The 16,027-nt window shown below is 52.9% G+C and overlaps 5 protein-coding genes across 5 annotated transcripts; 2 read left to right on the forward strand and 3 right to left on the reverse strand.

The window, feature by feature from the left end:
- Positions 1–1,824: 1,824 nt before the first annotated feature.
- B0T23DRAFT_318173 (starch binding domain-containing protein) lies at positions 1,825–3,127 on the forward strand (the record flags this gene model as incomplete). The annotated part of the gene is made up of 3 exons (XM_062835057.1): positions 1,825–1,926; positions 1,985–2,420; positions 2,493–3,127. The coding sequence occupies 3 exons, from the start codon at positions 1,825–1,827 to the stop codon at positions 3,125–3,127; spliced, it is 1,173 nt and encodes a 390-aa protein (XP_062692310.1).
- Positions 3,128–3,751: 624 nt separating this feature from the next.
- On the reverse strand, positions 3,752–5,558 carry B0T23DRAFT_318069 (FAD/NAD(P)-binding domain-containing protein; the record flags this gene model as incomplete). The annotated part of the gene is made up of 2 exons (XM_062835050.1): positions 3,752–5,285; positions 5,350–5,558. The coding sequence occupies 2 exons, from the start codon at positions 5,556–5,558 to the stop codon at positions 3,752–3,754; spliced, it is 1,743 nt and encodes a 580-aa protein (XP_062692311.1).
- An 891-nt stretch (positions 5,559–6,449) lies between these two features.
- On the reverse strand, positions 6,450–9,040 carry B0T23DRAFT_341032 (major facilitator superfamily domain-containing protein). The gene is made up of 2 exons (XM_062835885.1): positions 6,973–9,040; positions 6,450–6,913 (listed from the first exon to the last, which is right to left on the reverse strand). Exons 1-2 carry the CDS (start codon positions 8,620–8,622, stop codon positions 6,803–6,805), a joined length of 1,761 nt encoding a protein of 586 aa, XP_062692312.1. The 5' UTR covers positions 8,623–9,040; the 3' UTR covers positions 6,450–6,802.
- On the forward strand, positions 9,031–12,131 carry B0T23DRAFT_413705 (FAD/NAD(P)-binding domain-containing protein; the record flags this gene model as incomplete). The annotated part of the gene is made up of 3 exons (XM_062839535.1): positions 9,031–9,533; positions 9,571–9,616; positions 10,250–12,131. Exons 1-3 carry the CDS (start codon positions 9,386–9,388, stop codon positions 12,129–12,131), a joined length of 2,076 nt encoding a protein of 691 aa, XP_062692313.1. The 5' UTR covers positions 9,031–9,385.
- Positions 12,132–12,411: 280 nt separating this feature from the next.
- Positions 12,412–15,740, reverse strand: B0T23DRAFT_405862 (uncharacterized protein; the record flags this gene model as incomplete). The annotated part of the gene is made up of 4 exons (XM_062839058.1): positions 12,412–12,585; positions 12,651–13,950; positions 14,014–14,228; positions 15,657–15,740. 4 exons carry the CDS (start codon positions 15,738–15,740, stop codon positions 12,412–12,414), a joined length of 1,773 nt encoding a protein of 590 aa, XP_062692314.1.
- Positions 15,741–16,027: the final 287 nt, after the last annotated feature.

The following is a 16,027-nucleotide window of genomic DNA, read 5'->3' on the forward strand; positions in this document are numbered from 1 at the left end:
ACGGCGGGCAACATGAACGTCATATCGCCCTTTGTTTGAAAACACTCCCATCTTTGGCTTCTCACTTCCTTCCCTTTTATTATCGCACGTCGTTTTCGCAAGCGCGAACTTTTGTTGCTTCCATACGGAGTATCTTCTGCACTCTCGACGGACGGGATGGTTGGCTCCTGGTTCTCGGCAGTTGGTGGTTTTGTACCCGTTGGCTGTTGGTAGTCAGCGGCTGGAGTAGTTGGCTGTCGGATACACAACACATGAAGCACAAACAAAGAAGGGAGTAAACACTTTCGTGGCTGTTGTGTTGGCAGTTGAAAAATTCGCAAGAACCTGAAAACAACATCAAGCCAGATAGATATACGCCTGTGGGAAAGCGCTACGACAACCATGGATCTGGATACTTCCAACGTACCCAATCACCCATTTAGGCCGTTCCTCATCACAACCTGCTAACAAAGGCCTTTCGGGCTATACCGTTTGGAGGAATCACCGTTCATTCAAAAAACGTGCGCTGCGAACAATGTTACCTGCTCTCTTTGTACCTTATCTACGTCACCAAATCCGTGACCAACCTGACCTTTACCATGAAAACGAGGGACAGTGAATCGTCACTTGTGACCTGCAGCTCAATAGCATCTATCTGCCCGAGGGGATGCGATGATCAAGAGACAGAAATGTGTTGGTAACCTTTTACATCAACATCAAGCTGGCGCGGATTATCTTTAACAAGGCGTGGGAGTGTGGTGGCGGCCAAGGAGGGGCTTAAGCGCCAGAAACACCGAGGTATGTCCTGATTCTGGTGCAGCGGACTTGACACTGATGCTTAACAGATGGGACAATGTGTGGAAAAAAAGAAAAATCAGATGAAGTATGTTGCTTCACTGGAGGACTCTCTCGCTGGAATGAAGCTAATGTAGATGGATCATAAGTGGCAAATCCGGAATGACACCGAGCGAAACTTTATGACGAAGGTGCCGAGGAATATGTTCAGGTCGAAGGAGAGAGAACTTCAAACCTTCGAGGACAAGAATGGTTCCTCAAAATAGATGCTGGGCAGTTCGTTCTCGCTTGAGCTGAAACCATGTCATCTCTCTAACCGGACATCCAGGTTTTTTTACGACCAACTTTCCATTTCACCTCGAGCCCGACTGCTTCATATTTCAAGGCTGCTTACACCTGGCTCGGTGTGATATGGGTAGCAACAAAGTCTGAAAACGTGGGACTCTGGGGTATCGGAGACGACAAGTCTGGGGTATCGGAGGCAAGGATTCGGGCCGTTTGCAACGCTATGAAGCCGGTTGCTACCCTGAAGGAAGGCCCAGAAGAGGAAGACAAGCACCGGTACGACTAACCGAAACGACCAAGACTCAACGGTTTGCATGGCTGCATCCCCGCAATTTCCAACGGCTGGCACCCTGGAGGTGGGAGAGCCTGGGGCCCCGGATTTCCTGACTGCACACATCTGGCTTTCATGCAAGTCATCTGAGCAAGTCCGCCAAGGGTTTCATGGCGATGCTTGACACCGAATTCACATGTGTCGATGGCCGCGGAATGGTGAACCGTCCTGCCGGCTGAGGGAAATATCGGAACACGCCCAACGTCATATGTGATGGCAGTACTTCGGTCGTATTTGCGAGATCGCCGAGGAAAACCCTGCCGGCAACGTACGAATCGTGTGAAAGGGTCTTTGGGGGTGGTGATGTCGTCGTCCTGTTAAGAAATACTTAAAGGATTGGCCCAACCGCTGAGAATGCATCTCAATTTGGACACTCCAGCACACTTCCTCGGCCATCCTGCTCAGCTTTCGGCCTTCCCCTTCCACTCGCCAACATGAAGTTCTCCATCATCTCGGTTGCCCTTGCATCGGCCATAACGGTCAACGCCCATGGATATCTGACCATTCCATTCAGTCGTACAAGACTTGGCGCAGAGGTAAACAAATACCCTGAAGATCGTTGGAAGATTGATCGTGCTGATTTGTGTTTTCTAGGCCGGCTTAGACACTTGTCCCGAGTGCTCCATATTGGAGCCCGTGACCGCATGGCCCAACGTTACGGAAGCCAAGGTCGGCAGGAGTGGTCCTTGCGGCTACAATGCCCGCGTCAGCATCGACTACAACCAGCCAGCGAGCAACTGGGGTAACTCTCCTGTCGTGACGTACACTGCCGGCGACACTGTCGACGTCCAGTGGTGCGTTGACCACAACGGTGACCACGGTGGCATGTTCTCCTACCGTATCTGCCAAGACCAAGAGCTGGTCAACAAGTTCCTCACTCCTGGCTATCTCCCGACCGAGGCGGAGAAGCAGGCTGCTGAGGATTGCTTCGAGAAGGGCACCCTTCCCTGCACAGATGTGAATGGTCAAGCTTGCGACTTTAGCCCTGACTGCCAGCAAGGTCAGGCATGCTGGAGGAACGACTGGTTCAGTAAGTTACCTAGGTAGCCTGCATCAGTTAAAAGAAAAGCATCCTGCTAATCGCGTTGTGTGACTTACTTAGCCTGCAACGCCTTCCAAGCCGACAACCGCCGTGGCTGCCAGGGCGTCGACAACGCTGCTCTCGGATCTTGCTTCACCACCATCGCTGGCGGCTACACCGTCACCAAGAAGATCAAGATCCCCAACTACATTTCCGGCCACACCTTGCTTTCCTTCCGGTGGAACTCCTTCCAAACTGCTCAGGTGTACCTCTCGTGCGCCGACATTGCCATTGTCGGCGACAGCGAGACCAAGCCCTCCACCACCAAAGTCTCTGCCACCGCCACGACTCTTGTCACCAGCAGCAAGACTGCCACCGCCTCTTGCACCCCCGCCGCCACCGTCGCTGTGACCTTCAACCACCTTGCCAGCACCAGCTACGGCGAGTCCATCAAGCTCGTTGGCTCCATCTCGCAGCTCGGCAGCTGGAGCGCCTCGTCCGGCGTTGCCTTGTCTGCCTCGCAGTACACCACCAGCAACCCGCTCTGGACTGCCACGGTCAAAATCCCGGCGGGCACCAAGTTTGAGTACAAGTTCGTCAAGGTGTCTACTAGCAGCGGCGGTGGCGCCGTGACTTGGGAGAGCGATCCCAATAGGTCGTATACTGTTCCTCAGAGCTGTTCTGAGTCGGTAACTGTGGATTCGTCGTGGAAGTAGGTTATTTTGCTTGAGGAGCAGGGAAACGGGTGCGGGATATATATTGGGAGGTGCCGGGTGTAGGCTTGTTGAGACTGCGGGGAAGAAAGGATCTGGATGATGGAGACAATGGTGTTGGTATTACTTTTCTGACGTATATAGAAAGTTCCAGTGTCAGGGGAGGATTCATTTGCATGCGCCGTCACGCCAGTCGATTTATTGTCGATATGATGGGATGTTGGATATGACAATGAGGTGAGTGCCTAACTTGTAGGTCAGTAGTTTGAGTATCTATGTGTTAGTGCACTAACTGCTAATCAATAGCATCGGACGGATGACGGGCTGGGTGGGATACCCTCCTACGACTCGCTACCTTTTTTGAATCGCAGGATGACATGCTGTAGACTCGAGACATCGAGATAATCGAGATAACAGGGCGGGCTCAATAACACTTATGAAAATGGAATGGATTGCGTGATGTGTCGTTGTTGTGTGAAGACGGGGACGGGTGGAAGTGGAGAGTGAAATATTTCCTCCTCTTTCCGCCACATCATCAACCTAGGAACAATCGACAAGTTACCTCATCATTCATTCAGAGAGGCACCATTATTATCAAAAGTTCAAGTTGAAATGACTACGGAACCATCAGAGCCCGGAAAAAAACCTGCCCTCACCGGTCCCCTCAGCCCCGACGACAGTCCCAGTCTTGTTGATAATCCCCGTCATCTTATTCCTCGCCAGCGGCAGGTCGTCGTCCTCCTCGCGAACGTAATACGCCAAATCCGCATCTGGGTTCGTCTCTGTCTGGCTCTCTCCATTTCCCAAATACGTAAAGCGATTGCCGCCCTCATACTCAAACTTCCAGTCCTCGAACCGAACCTGCCTGATGGCCTCGAGGTAATGCAGCGTTGACCCGGGCCACAAGGCCGTGATTTTATCTCTGGACGACCCAGACTTGTACCAAGACCTACATGGATCCGCCCACACCGTCTTGCTCATGAACTGGTCCTTGTACGCGACAAAATCCCGGACGGCCGCCGCATCGGGCGCAAAGGACCGGATGTTGTGGGTCTGCCAGTGGTCAATCATCTTGACGATGTAGTCGGCCTGCGCCTCGACGCCAATCAGGAGCGGGCCCGTCCCAATCGGGCTGTTGGGCCCCAGGATCGTGAGGTAGTTGGGGAAGCCGGCAGCAGCGAGGCCCAGATAGGATTCGGGGTCCTGTGCCCAGACGTCTTGCAGGTTCTTGGTGCCGGCCACAATGGGAAACCGGGGTCGGTACGAGGCATCAAACCCAGTAGCGCAAATAAGCACGTCAGGGACCGAGTGCTCGCTGCCATCCGCACACTTACACCCTTGTTCGGTGAGCTCGGTCACTCCGGAGAACACGACTTGAACGTTTGACTGGACAAGGGCTTCCAGGTATCCAGTGCCTGGAGTAAATCGACGGCAGCCGAGGGCAAAGGTTGTTGGTATCAGTCCTTCCTCCAGTTCCATATGCCCTGCTAGCTTCTCTTTCATCATCTTGAGCATGACGTCGCGGGCCTTGTTGTTGGCATCCGTGCCCTTGAAGAAGACAGGAAGGATACTGTTGTTTCCACGCTCGACGCTCCTGCGATAGGCAAGCAAGTGGCCAGGCTCCTCGGCAAACCGTCGCTTTTCCTCGTCTGTGTACGGACGGCCTTCGAGCCCAGGCCACGGCGAGACCCAGGCTGGCCCGCGCATAAACACAGTGACCTTCTCCGCTAGCGGCTGAATGGCTGGAAGGAGTTGGATACCCGATGATCCGTTACCGATCAGTCCGACAGTCTTTCCCTTTAGGTCTACCGACTCGTCCCAGCGGGCCGTGTGGAGAAGGGTGCCCTTGTACTTGTTCAGTCCTGGAATGTCTGGCCACTTCCAGTTGTTGAGGATTCCGCCAGCATTGACGAGAATGTCGCACGTATCATTCACGGTCTGGCCCGTTGTGAGGTCCTTGATGGAAACGTTCCAGCCGGATCCAGTCCACTTGGCGCCTACCACCTGGTGTTGTGGCTTGATGTACTGGCGAAGGCCATACTTGTCGGCGAAATTGTTGAAGTAGGTGTATATCTCTTGGCTAGTGCCGTACAAGCCTGACCAGTCCGTCTTGGGCTCAAAGGACCACGTGTAGTTGTGCGAGGCGACATCACAAGCACAGCTGTCAAGAATTGTCAGCTTGTCTGTGTGGCAGGGCAATGGAGCGAGGCTGGCGGTTGACATACCCAGGATATTTGTTCTCGTACCACGTTCCTGATACCTCGGGGTTCTTCTCATACACTGTCAAGCTGAAGCCGCTGATATGCTTTTGGAGTTTGTATGCCAGCTGCAGGCCTGAAGCTCCAGCACCGATACAGATAACCCTCACAGGACGCTCAGTATGGATGGGTTTGTCTAACCGCCATTCAGGCGAAGCGAAGGACTTGAGAACCATCGTGAGTCAAGGAGGGAAATGGCAAAAGCCTGAACATGAAACCAGTTATTAGCCTCATCGCAAGAGGTCTGAGAACAGTTAAGTATCTCCCACAGCCGCCGGCACGAGCTGGTCGCCGTTTCATCTTTGATAACCCCACTGGACTACACAGTATTCTCGGGTCGGACCGGACCATAAAGTTCATACAGTAATGTGCCCTGTTAATGGAACTAATTGCGGCACTATGGGGAACGGCTCAAAGCTTTTGCATTAAGGGGGCTTTTGCATTAAGGGGTACCTCACTCACATACAAAACTGGAAATCCGGGCCCAAGAAATCGTTTGCATCTAGACTAGTGGGTCAGTTTGTATGTGGTTGCAAAGGGGGGCCTTGCATTAACAGGGCACATTACTGTACTGTTAACTTTACCTAGCGCAAAAAGGCAAGAACGGAGCGGACTCCGGAGACTGAAACCTTTTTCGGCACTTTGGGTAGTAGTACATACTACTACTACGTCCCCTCGTAAACCATGAAAACCGTTGGCCATTGAGATGGAGCCCGGGTGTGATGCTGAGGGGGATCGCCTGTAAACCTTCCCTTGGAAGGTACTACTGACCGAAAGCGACGGTTACACTGCATACGATTCCACCAGGAGAGAATTGTGCAATGTATACTGTAACCGGTGGAGCAGCTTCGTGTAACCGATGCAAAACATTTGGGCGTTGAGTATTGCTGCATGTGCCGCAGCAACAATGACTGGCCAGGGCAAGGACATGATGTTGAGATACAGGTTGCATCGGTAGGTAACCGTGAGGTTTATATCTCATGGCTACACACCATGCCGATGGGTATATAGAAGTTCGTTATCAGCATATGAGCGCGACCCGTTGAGCCTGGACTCTATTGCCGATAAAACAAGAGGTTCCGTCCTATGGGGCAGGGAGGGCGAGGGAGATGAAGGATGTTCAGCTCATGGGGGTGGCGGGTTGGGGAGGTGGTTATGATAGTGGTGGTATCTTAAATTGGAGGGTGGACATAGGGTGAGAACCATTATGACAGTGAGAAGATAGGATGAGCTCGTTCTACGCAGTAATTCTAGGTGCGTGAATGGAACGGTTCAGGACCGTGTCGAGAATAAAATCAAAGAAGCAGGAAATGATGATGATTGTATATCCCAAACCGAAAACGCCTGGTATCCTAAAACGCAAAACTTTTTCCGTGAATCCTGACATACAATATGTCCCGGGGCGATCTGCTCATTCGCCCTACGTGCTTCCGTCGACGTGCTCCTCTGCATCGTCGGCTTCAATCAACTCACTCCCACTTGGCGGGAAGCGGGAGAAGATCAGGACACTCGCCGCGATCATGGCAAGTATCTGTAATTCAAGTCAGTTTTGGGTCGTAATTCGCAAGAAACACCACGCAATAAACTCACCGCATTGCAATAAAATGTCAAATGAGGCTTCCCGGCCTCTGCCAAGGCAGCAAACACAAATCCAAAGAAACCCTGCGTCGCCAACCTGCCAATGTTCTCAACCAGCGTCAAGGCATTCAGCGCATCAGCCCTTTGTGAAGGCGAGCACATCTCCGTCATGACACCCTTTGCAGCCGGGGCAGTGCCACTCGCAAACGGAAGCATGGCCGCAGCCAGGTAGATGTGCCACTTCTTGGTCGCCAGCGCAGCGCAAGAGGTCAGCAAACCATCGGCCACCAAGCTCCAACGAAGGAAGAAGAGATCAAAGTGCGTGTCCTCCGTTTCCGTCGGTGGCTGTGTCACCATGGGCTCTTCTTCGGCGTACGTGCCCATGGGAGCCTCCAGTTGCTCGGGGCGGATGAGCAGGCCTTGGGTAGCGGGATCCCTTTCATCGGAAATGGAGTCACGGCGCGGCTGGCGCTGGGATTGCCGCTTGGCGTACCATTTCCGACCGGAGGAGATGATGCGCGGAAAGAGGAGGATCAAGAAGACGGCGCGCATGAGGGCAAACTCGGACATGAGCCAGCCGTTGTCGCTTTGGTGGAAGCCAAAAACGGCCGTGGCGTACATCTGGATCAACATGGCAGCGAAGTCGGTGGCCAGCACACCCAAAAACACACCCGTACACAGGATCAGCACGCCAAAATGCTTGATCTCTTTCCCGCTCCTCAACCTCACTCTCTGCGGCGCCAATACCTTCAGCGGCGCAAAAAACCCGGCAGCCACCCCCTTCGCCTTGGACCCGGGCTTCTTCCCGCCCGCCATGCTCTCCGGACTGACGTACGGTAGCGCCAACTGCACATATGCCGTCGAGATCAAAAACGCAACAAAGGCCACCTCGAACGGCCTCCGAATCCCCCACGCATCCCCAATCATGCCGCCTGTCAGGTAGCCGACCGCCTGGCCCAGCATGAAGCACCCCTGCAGCATGCCAAAGACGGGCGTCCTTCTTGCGGGAGAGACCACCTCGCCGACGATGATGTTGATGATGAGGATATACCCCACGGGCCCGCCCAAGACGGTGATCAACTGCGTCGCCTGAAAAATCACGATGCCGGACCTGCCGCCAGCCAAAACACCCAGGATCTGGGTCAGCACGCGGATGGCAGGGACCAAAACCTGGGCCATCAGCGCCAGTCGCGGGCCGATTTTCTTGACGAGCCAGCCGGCAAAGAAGAGGTTGACGGTGCCGCAGATGGTGGTGCTCATGGCCAGAAAGGAGAAGTCGGTGGCGGTGCCGGCGGCGATCTCGTTGCGGCTGCATCGGTCACCGGACCCAGCGTACGGAGGGTGACGGGTGTAGAAGTCGTCGCATTCCATGAGGTAGAAGACGTAGAAGATGGGGACTTGGGTGAAGGAGAAGGAGGTGGTGATCAGGAAGGCGGCGAGGAGGATGCGGGTTTCGACGTGGAGGCGGGTGAGGAGGGTGAGGGGGTTGAGTGACGGTTGTTTTTCTTTGTTGACATGGTGATGGTTATCGCTGGTGGTGTTTTCGGTGTCGGTGTTGTTTGATGATGATGATGATGATTGACAACTGTTGGAGTTGCCATTCACACTATCGTTCCCGGCTGTCCCATTTGGAAGCAGTGGCGTCGTCTCGTCGGCAGCCATTGAGATGTCAGTTCACCGAGACAGCGGCTAATGGCTTGGTTTCAAGGATGCTTTCGGTCCCGAAGACGTGAGATGTTTGCTTTTAGGATCAGATTGAGAAGCTAAGTGATGAGGGGGGTGTGCAAGGTTTTATCGGATTCGGCAAAGACAAGGAAGAATGAATCAGTGATAACGCCGAAGCCGAGAGGGGATCAATGCTGGCGGGTCGGGGATCCGATCACGTCAGTACATAGCACAAGTGAGAGATAGTGACATAAGCCGGCCCGGAAGGATTATCGCCAGGAGGGGAGGTTGGAGGTCAGACAGACACAGTGAGGGGCTGTTCATCGATGCGATGTAAGGGAACATCAAATAAAGGCAAGGGAATGTTATCGCGACATGGAATCGACGCCAAACCGACATCGGCAGGTGATAAGAGTGTTATACAAAGGTGTTTGTCACTAACACATGTTCCCGCTGATGGTGGCACTAGTTTGTTAGTGCATTAATCGCTGGGGTAACAAAACCCGGGCCGCCGGTGTGACTCCATCCTCCCCCACAACGGAACCGCCCGTGGTGAGTCGACCCAACGCCGTCCGCAACACCTCGGCCCGGGCAGGCGCCGTGTTATGGTCCCCCGTGTAACGTCCTCTTATCCATCAACATTCCCTCCTTTTTGCAACGCAGAACTTCCACTTCATCTCGACTTCCGTATCTTCTGATTCCATTGACCTGTCCGTCACTGTGCTCGATACAACCCTCCCACGTGCACCGACCCGTCAACATGGCCTTCTCGCAATTTCAACCGATTGGCGCACTCACCGGCGTTAGCTTCGCTATCTCATCCTCAAAAGTTCTCCGTTTGGCTGATGAGAACGGACCCGAGCCTCCGAAAGACTCCACCGTGCTGTTACCTACGATGACAACGATAGGTACTCTACAAAATTGATCGAGAAATTGCCGTGACAGATGGAATGGAGGGGACAGTGTCATCGACTACGTCCACCGACTGTCAGTGTTTTCCCTACAAACAACAGGATAACGGTCTATAGAGAAATCAGTAAGAAAACAACATGCTTCTCTGAGGATGGATACAAAGATTTTACCAACTATAATAGGTATCGTATCATCGACGGCCCAACAACTTGGTTGGATATCATCACGGCGCTTGGGAGCTGAGTTGAGATGACTGGTTACCAGCTTACAATGTGCTAGCTCCTTGCGGTCCCAACATGCTGGAACTGGCTACGATATCCAACCGCTACCAGACCGAGTAACCGCCTGGCGAGCCTGGTGCAGAAAAGCAACTGACCCAATGGGACAACGCAAAAATGGGGAGCTGAGCCCCTTGTTCACACACCCTTCACTGACACGGCTGCGGTCAAAAGGAGTCATCCAGTCGTTTGCTTTTCCCGGGATATCTCGGGCCACCGACATTAGCGGTATCAGCCCGTATGAGCAAACACATTGGGTGGTGCAGGTGTGAAGGGGTCTATTGTTTACCCAAATCGGTACTTCGACTTCGATAGTGATGCGCCATGGAGATATCACATATCACATCCCATGGGGGCCGACTAAATACTTAGTCTGCCAGTAGCCACTCTTGTCGGGATCTACTCTGTTCTTCTGTTCTCATCAACAACAACAGATCAGTCAAGATCATGTTCGACATCCTCATCATCGGCGCCGGTCCTAGCGGCCTTTGCGCTGCCAAAACCTTTCTTCAACACAATCCAACTACCAACATCGTCATCCTCGACAGCCACTCGACCGTAGGAGGAGTCTGGTCCAAGGAGAGACTCTATCCCACCCTCCGAACCAACAATCTGTACCCTACCATGGACTTTAGTGATTTCCCCATGAAGGACGTTGGCATCGGCCGTCCAGGCCATCACATCACCGGCGAGGAAATGCATGCCTACCTGACCGCATACGCCCACCACTTTGATCTGATGAAACGAATCCGCTTCAACACTCGAGCTGTCCGAGTTCATCAAGTTCAAGAAGCAGCCCCTTCAAGTGACGACGGCTGGAAGGTAGACGTACATGAACTGGGCAACCCAACCACCACAACAACACTAAAAGCCAAAAAACTGGTCATGGCCACCGGCATCCTCGGCGTCCCCAACATGCCCTCCCTCAAAGGCAGCGAAACCCTCGACGCACCCCTTTTGCACTCCTCCGCCCTCGGCCCTCGCTACCAAGACGTCCTTCAAAACCCCCACATCAACCGCATCGCAGTCCTCGGCGGTTCCAAATCCGCCTACGACACCGTCTACCTCGCCGCCACGACCGGCCACAAAGTCGACTGGATCATCCGCAAATCCGGCCGTGGTCCCTCATGGGTCTTTCCCTCCCACACCAAGATCGGCCCCTTCAAAGCCTGGCGCGAGAAGCTCGTCACTCGACGGATTTTCACTTTCATGTCTCCTTGTGTCCTTCCCGACCACTCCGGCAAACACATCAGTTGGATCCGCGACTTTTTGCATACCAACAAGGTCGGAAAAGCCATGACGAAACGCTTCTGGAAGATCCTGCACGCCGATACCATCCGAGATTGTTGTTACCGCGAAGGAAAAGCAGAAAAAGACAAGAACTTTAGTCTGCTAGAACCGAATCACAGCCCCTTTTGGTACGGGACCAGCTCGGGGACGCTCAACTACGAGCAGGACTTCAAGGCCTTAGTCACCAGTGGACAAGTGACTGTCCACCGTCAAGACGTTTCTCATCTCAGTCCACACACCATCCACTTCTTCGCCGATGACGCTGGTAAAGAAACCCTGACCGGCATCGACGCCCTCATCTGCGCAACCGGATACTCACCCCAACCACCCGTCGACTTCTTTCCTCCGGAACTACACTTCCACCTCGGCATCCCCACCACGACTGACTCCCTCTCCAACCAACAAAAAGCCATCTGGGCAACCTACGACCAAGAAGCAGATGAAGTCATAACCAAGCGATTTCCCCAACTCATTCCACCACCACCATCCATACCCACACTCACACCCACCTCTGTTCTCTGTTCCCCCAAGACCCAAGAGTCCAAGCAATACACCCCCTGGCGTCTCCACCGCGGCATCGCCCCTCCAACCCTCACAACATCCCACACCCGCAACTCCCTCGTCTTCCTCTCCATGCACAGCAACATCACCAACATCCCCCGCATCGAACTCCAATGCTTATGGTCCCTCGCCTACTTTCACGACAAAATCAAAGACACAGTAGTCTCTCAACAAGTTCTCTACAAGGACACCGCCCTGTTTCAGCGATGGTGTCAGCTTCGATCTCCCTTGGGACACGGGAGGCAGTACCCGGACTTGAACTTTGATCAGTTGCCTTATTGGGATTGGTTGGTGGCTGATTTGGGATTAAAAGTCAGGAGGAAGAAGAGTGTCTGGAAAGAACTGGTTAGTCCGTATGGAAGTGAGGATTATAGGGGGTTGGTGGAGGAGTGGATTGAGAAATATGGGATTAATAAGGGGAAGGGGGGTGAACAGGTGAGGAGGGAGAGCGAGAAAAGGCCGTGAAAGTGGTGGTTGATGGAATGGGATGTTCAGGTTGTATATAGTACATCCAAATTCGTGGTTGGGTCAAGTGATGGTTGAGAATTGAATAATACTTGGCCGGTTAAAGAGCCTGGGTCACATGAAGGGAAATCAATCTTAGGAAGCTTGGGTGAGTTGTTTGTATCACGGCCACTTTGCCATCTTTGTTCCAAAGTTTCAATTATCGTATATGCATAGAGGCATCAACTAACACTACGACATAGATAACATCAGTTCGTAATGAAACGCACATCAACACGATTCAAAGCTTCTTACAAAGCCTGGTGTTGAACTCAATCTCCTCCCAGTCTTCCGTGCCGGGAGTAGATACAGCATAAAAGACACCCAAAGGATCCCACTTCTTGCGAAGCTGCTTGAGCCTAGGGTAGTTAGAACCCCAGAAGTGGCTCTGCCAGTTCGGCTGAAAGGGGTCGGCCTGTACATATTTCACTGGTCAGTAATATCCTCATCTCACATACCAAGCAAAAAAGTACAACTTACTTCATTAACATAAGTAGCCCCACTTCTCGACGCATTTCTGAACCCTTCATCCATATTATTCGTCAAAACATTTTGCAAATCCTTCTTGACCGCCAAGCTGGGATGCTCCGGGCTCGGCAAAACAGCAATCACAAAGTCCGTCGCGTTCCTCCACGCCGCATGAGCCGCCGACGTCGAAACGGGAACGTTATGGCCTGGGTTGAACAGATGACCAACCATGCCGCCAAACAAATCCGGTCTGCCAGCCGGGCTGACCACGTTCTTCATAGCGGTGATGATCTCGTCATTGCGCTTGGCAACATCATCGTGGTTGAACATCCACCCGCCCGTCAACGCCGTCTGGCCAGCTTTTTCAGCCTCAAACAGGTCGATATAGAGATCATAAAATGTGGGGAACTCCGTGAATGCAGCCTCGTACGGGATACGGGCAGCAGCGAACTCATCAAGCATGGGCCTAACAATGTCCTGGAGCTCAATCTGGTTCTTACCAATAGCCACGAATGGGCGGACGCGGAACTGGTTAGGGAAGATCTCAAAGTAGACATACAACCCGTTATCAACAAAGTGGTTGGCGTACTTGTGAAAGATCTTGGTTCCTGCCCAGATGACCTCGCTATCGGACGTGTGCGTGGCATTAAGGTACAACGTGGCGCCCGCGGCTGGCAAGTCAGGGAAAGTCTTGACGGTGGTGGAGAGGATGACACCATACGATGCCGGGCCGCCGCCCCTCAACGCGAAGAAGAGGTCGGGGTTTTGCCGTTCGTTAGCGTTGACGATCAGACCCGAGGCGGTGATGACTTTCAAGTTGAGCACATTGTCGACGGCCAGTCCCTTGAGAGTCGTCCAGGGGCCGTGGCCGCCGCCTTGGATGAACCCGCCGGAAAGACCAACGGTGGCGCATTCTCCTGTTACGAGGGCCATGGGCGGGTTCAAAGCGTGGCCTGACTTGAGAATGTCGCCACCTTGCACACCGGCGCCCATGGTCACGGCCGGACCGCGGTAGGAGCCGGGACCGGTGTACTTGTCGGTCCATTTGAGGGATTGGAAGCTGTGCGTGTTGATGATCAGGGAGCCGTAGCCGACGGAGCGGCCGAGGAAGTCGTGCCCCGTGTTGCGGACGATCAAGCGGAGGTTGTTTTGGCGCGCAAAGTTGACTCCGGCTTGGATGTGAGAGGCTTTGGTTGCCATGATCACGTAGACGCCGTAGCTTCCAAGGGTGCAAGGGTCGGAAGGGTTCGAGGTGGGACGGCAGGTGTCGTTGGTGAAGTAGGTCCAAAGGCCATCGGCCGGTTTTTCGACCCTGGAGTTTTGTCAGTTCAGCTCAAGAGTTGGGGGGGGGTTATGATATGGATCGGTAACATACGTCCACTGCTCGTTGACAAAGTTCTCCTTGGCATCAGCGCATGCCGCCTCATCGTAGGTCTGGATGGTGCCAAAGGGTCCGTTAAAGGTGTTGTGGCAGACAGCGCCGGCAGGGACATTGACATGAAGAGTGCCATCGACTGTCCTGTTCAGGCTGTTCCACTTATTGGCAGAGGGCCAGCATGGACGGCCAGGATAGCATTTACATCCGTACTTCTGGCCATGGTACGTGGTGTGGTCGAGTCTCGCGGCGTCATTCCAATCCAGAATGGTGTCGAGGATGACTCCCTTGGTCGACACAATCTGGGCTGTCTGGGGTTCTATCTGAACGTCTTCTCGCCCAACCACTTGAAAAGTGAGGAGGGCAAGCACGGTGGCAGCTGCTCCAAGGGAAGTTTGCCACATTATGATGGCCGGCCGAAAAGGAAGAAGAAGGACGGGAGAATCAAGGGGCGTGCCGTCTCAGTTCCAATCTTCCTCCCGGGAAATAGGGACATGCTCTGGGTTTATGGTATCAATTCGTCCTTCCCTCCTCCTCAACCCAGATCTCAATCTTTCCCGTTAAGTGTTCAGTTCAACTCCAACCAGAGACTCCTTCCAGAATCTAGAGTCTAAAGAATCCAGCCCCATTGGATTATGCAACTCTCTCCATTCTCTCCATGTTCTTCCAGCTCGCCAAGCCTTGGTACCTACATGTTCGGAAGTGTTCCCGGACCGGCGAGCGTAGCGTGCCAATCACGACAAGGTCAGCTTACCACTGGAGTGCTCGGTAAGGTTTAGATGATGCATTAACTCGTGATGCGCCGGCGGATGTAACTGCGACTTGCTACATTGAGGCGACCGCCGGTGGGGGAGGGGAGCCGACGGGAGGGCGGATGAGGCTATTCATAGAGGGGCCGGTTATCATTCGAATTTGGATTCGTCCAAATGCTTGTCTGTGCGCTACCATATGCATCTCGGGCCTGTGGCTGGTGCTTGGCTTCCTTGTCGTGACCTGGAATATCTGCAGTGTTGTAATGGACTTGATCGTTGGCCATTTCTTTTCTTCTTTGCTGTGAACAGATGTCTTTAAAGGTCTCCGACTTGTCTAGTGGCTTGGAGATTGTAGGTGTTCCATCATCCTTCACCGCAACGGCAACCACGGCACTTATCGGAGAAGCACCTTCCCTCCGCAATTATTAGTAATAAAACAGGCAAGCATTGATTCTTTTCACACCATCAACCGTCATGAATAAACAGAGAACCATTACCTGATCGGTGTGGGTTTCAGAGGAATACTTATTGCCTCAGCGCCCTTCCTATTCATACTCGCCCACTACCAGTACCCCATCCCCTCGACATCCAGTCTCAAGCACAAAATGGCTAGAGCCAAAAAGGATTTCTCCTAGTGCATCCTCTTCAAGATCAAATCTGAGAAGTGAACGATGTTGGTCGGCTAGGTTGTTAATGATGAACCGCAACTTTGTCATCCTATTCGAACAGTAGAGGGCTCCCTACTCGTTTGGGTTTGAGGCGCTTCTAGCCCAGACGAGTAGATACTATACCACACCGCAACGTTTGAAACCCATTGATAACCGTTTCTTTTTTTTTTCTTTTTTTTTTTTTTTTTTTGGCGGATATACTTAGAATTTTTTTTATACTTACTTGCCTTTGCTTCCCTATCCACCATTTCCCAACTGAACCCCTCCTACTTACCTCTCCTGCTCCCACTCCAACATCAATGGCCATCTCTCAACCTCACTCGCTCTCTCCCTTCTACTACCTACTCAGTATACCTCTACCCTGCCTGTCCACTCACCTCACCTCACCTCACCTCACCGCCCGCCGCGGCCTCCAGGAGGTTCAGGAAGTTCATCAACACACCGCCCAGTGCTTGTCTTGTCTTCTCTTATCTTATCTTATCTTATCTTCTCTCAAGACGGAACGGGTTGATCCGTATTGGAAACTAGTGTACCTACCATTGGCATCAACCAGATTCTGTGTGGTTGATTTTACATAAAGGTGGAAATGCCGTT

The sequence above is a fragment of the Neurospora hispaniola genome (genome assembly GCF_033458365.1).
Source record: "Neurospora hispaniola strain FGSC 10403 chromosome Unknown B0T23scaffold_5, whole genome shotgun sequence".
NCBI lineage: Eukaryota > Fungi > Ascomycota > Sordariomycetes > Sordariales > Sordariaceae > Neurospora > Neurospora hispaniola.

Coding starts and splice junctions, on each gene's coding strand:
- B0T23DRAFT_341032 (XM_062835885.1), bottom strand. CDS start 8,622: ATGGCTGCCGACGAGACGACGCCACTGCTTCCAAATGGGACAGCCGGG. Junction 6,914..6,972: donor TGACATTTTATTGCAATGCG/GTGAGTTTATTG, acceptor CTTGAATTACAG/ATACTTGCCATGATCGCGGC.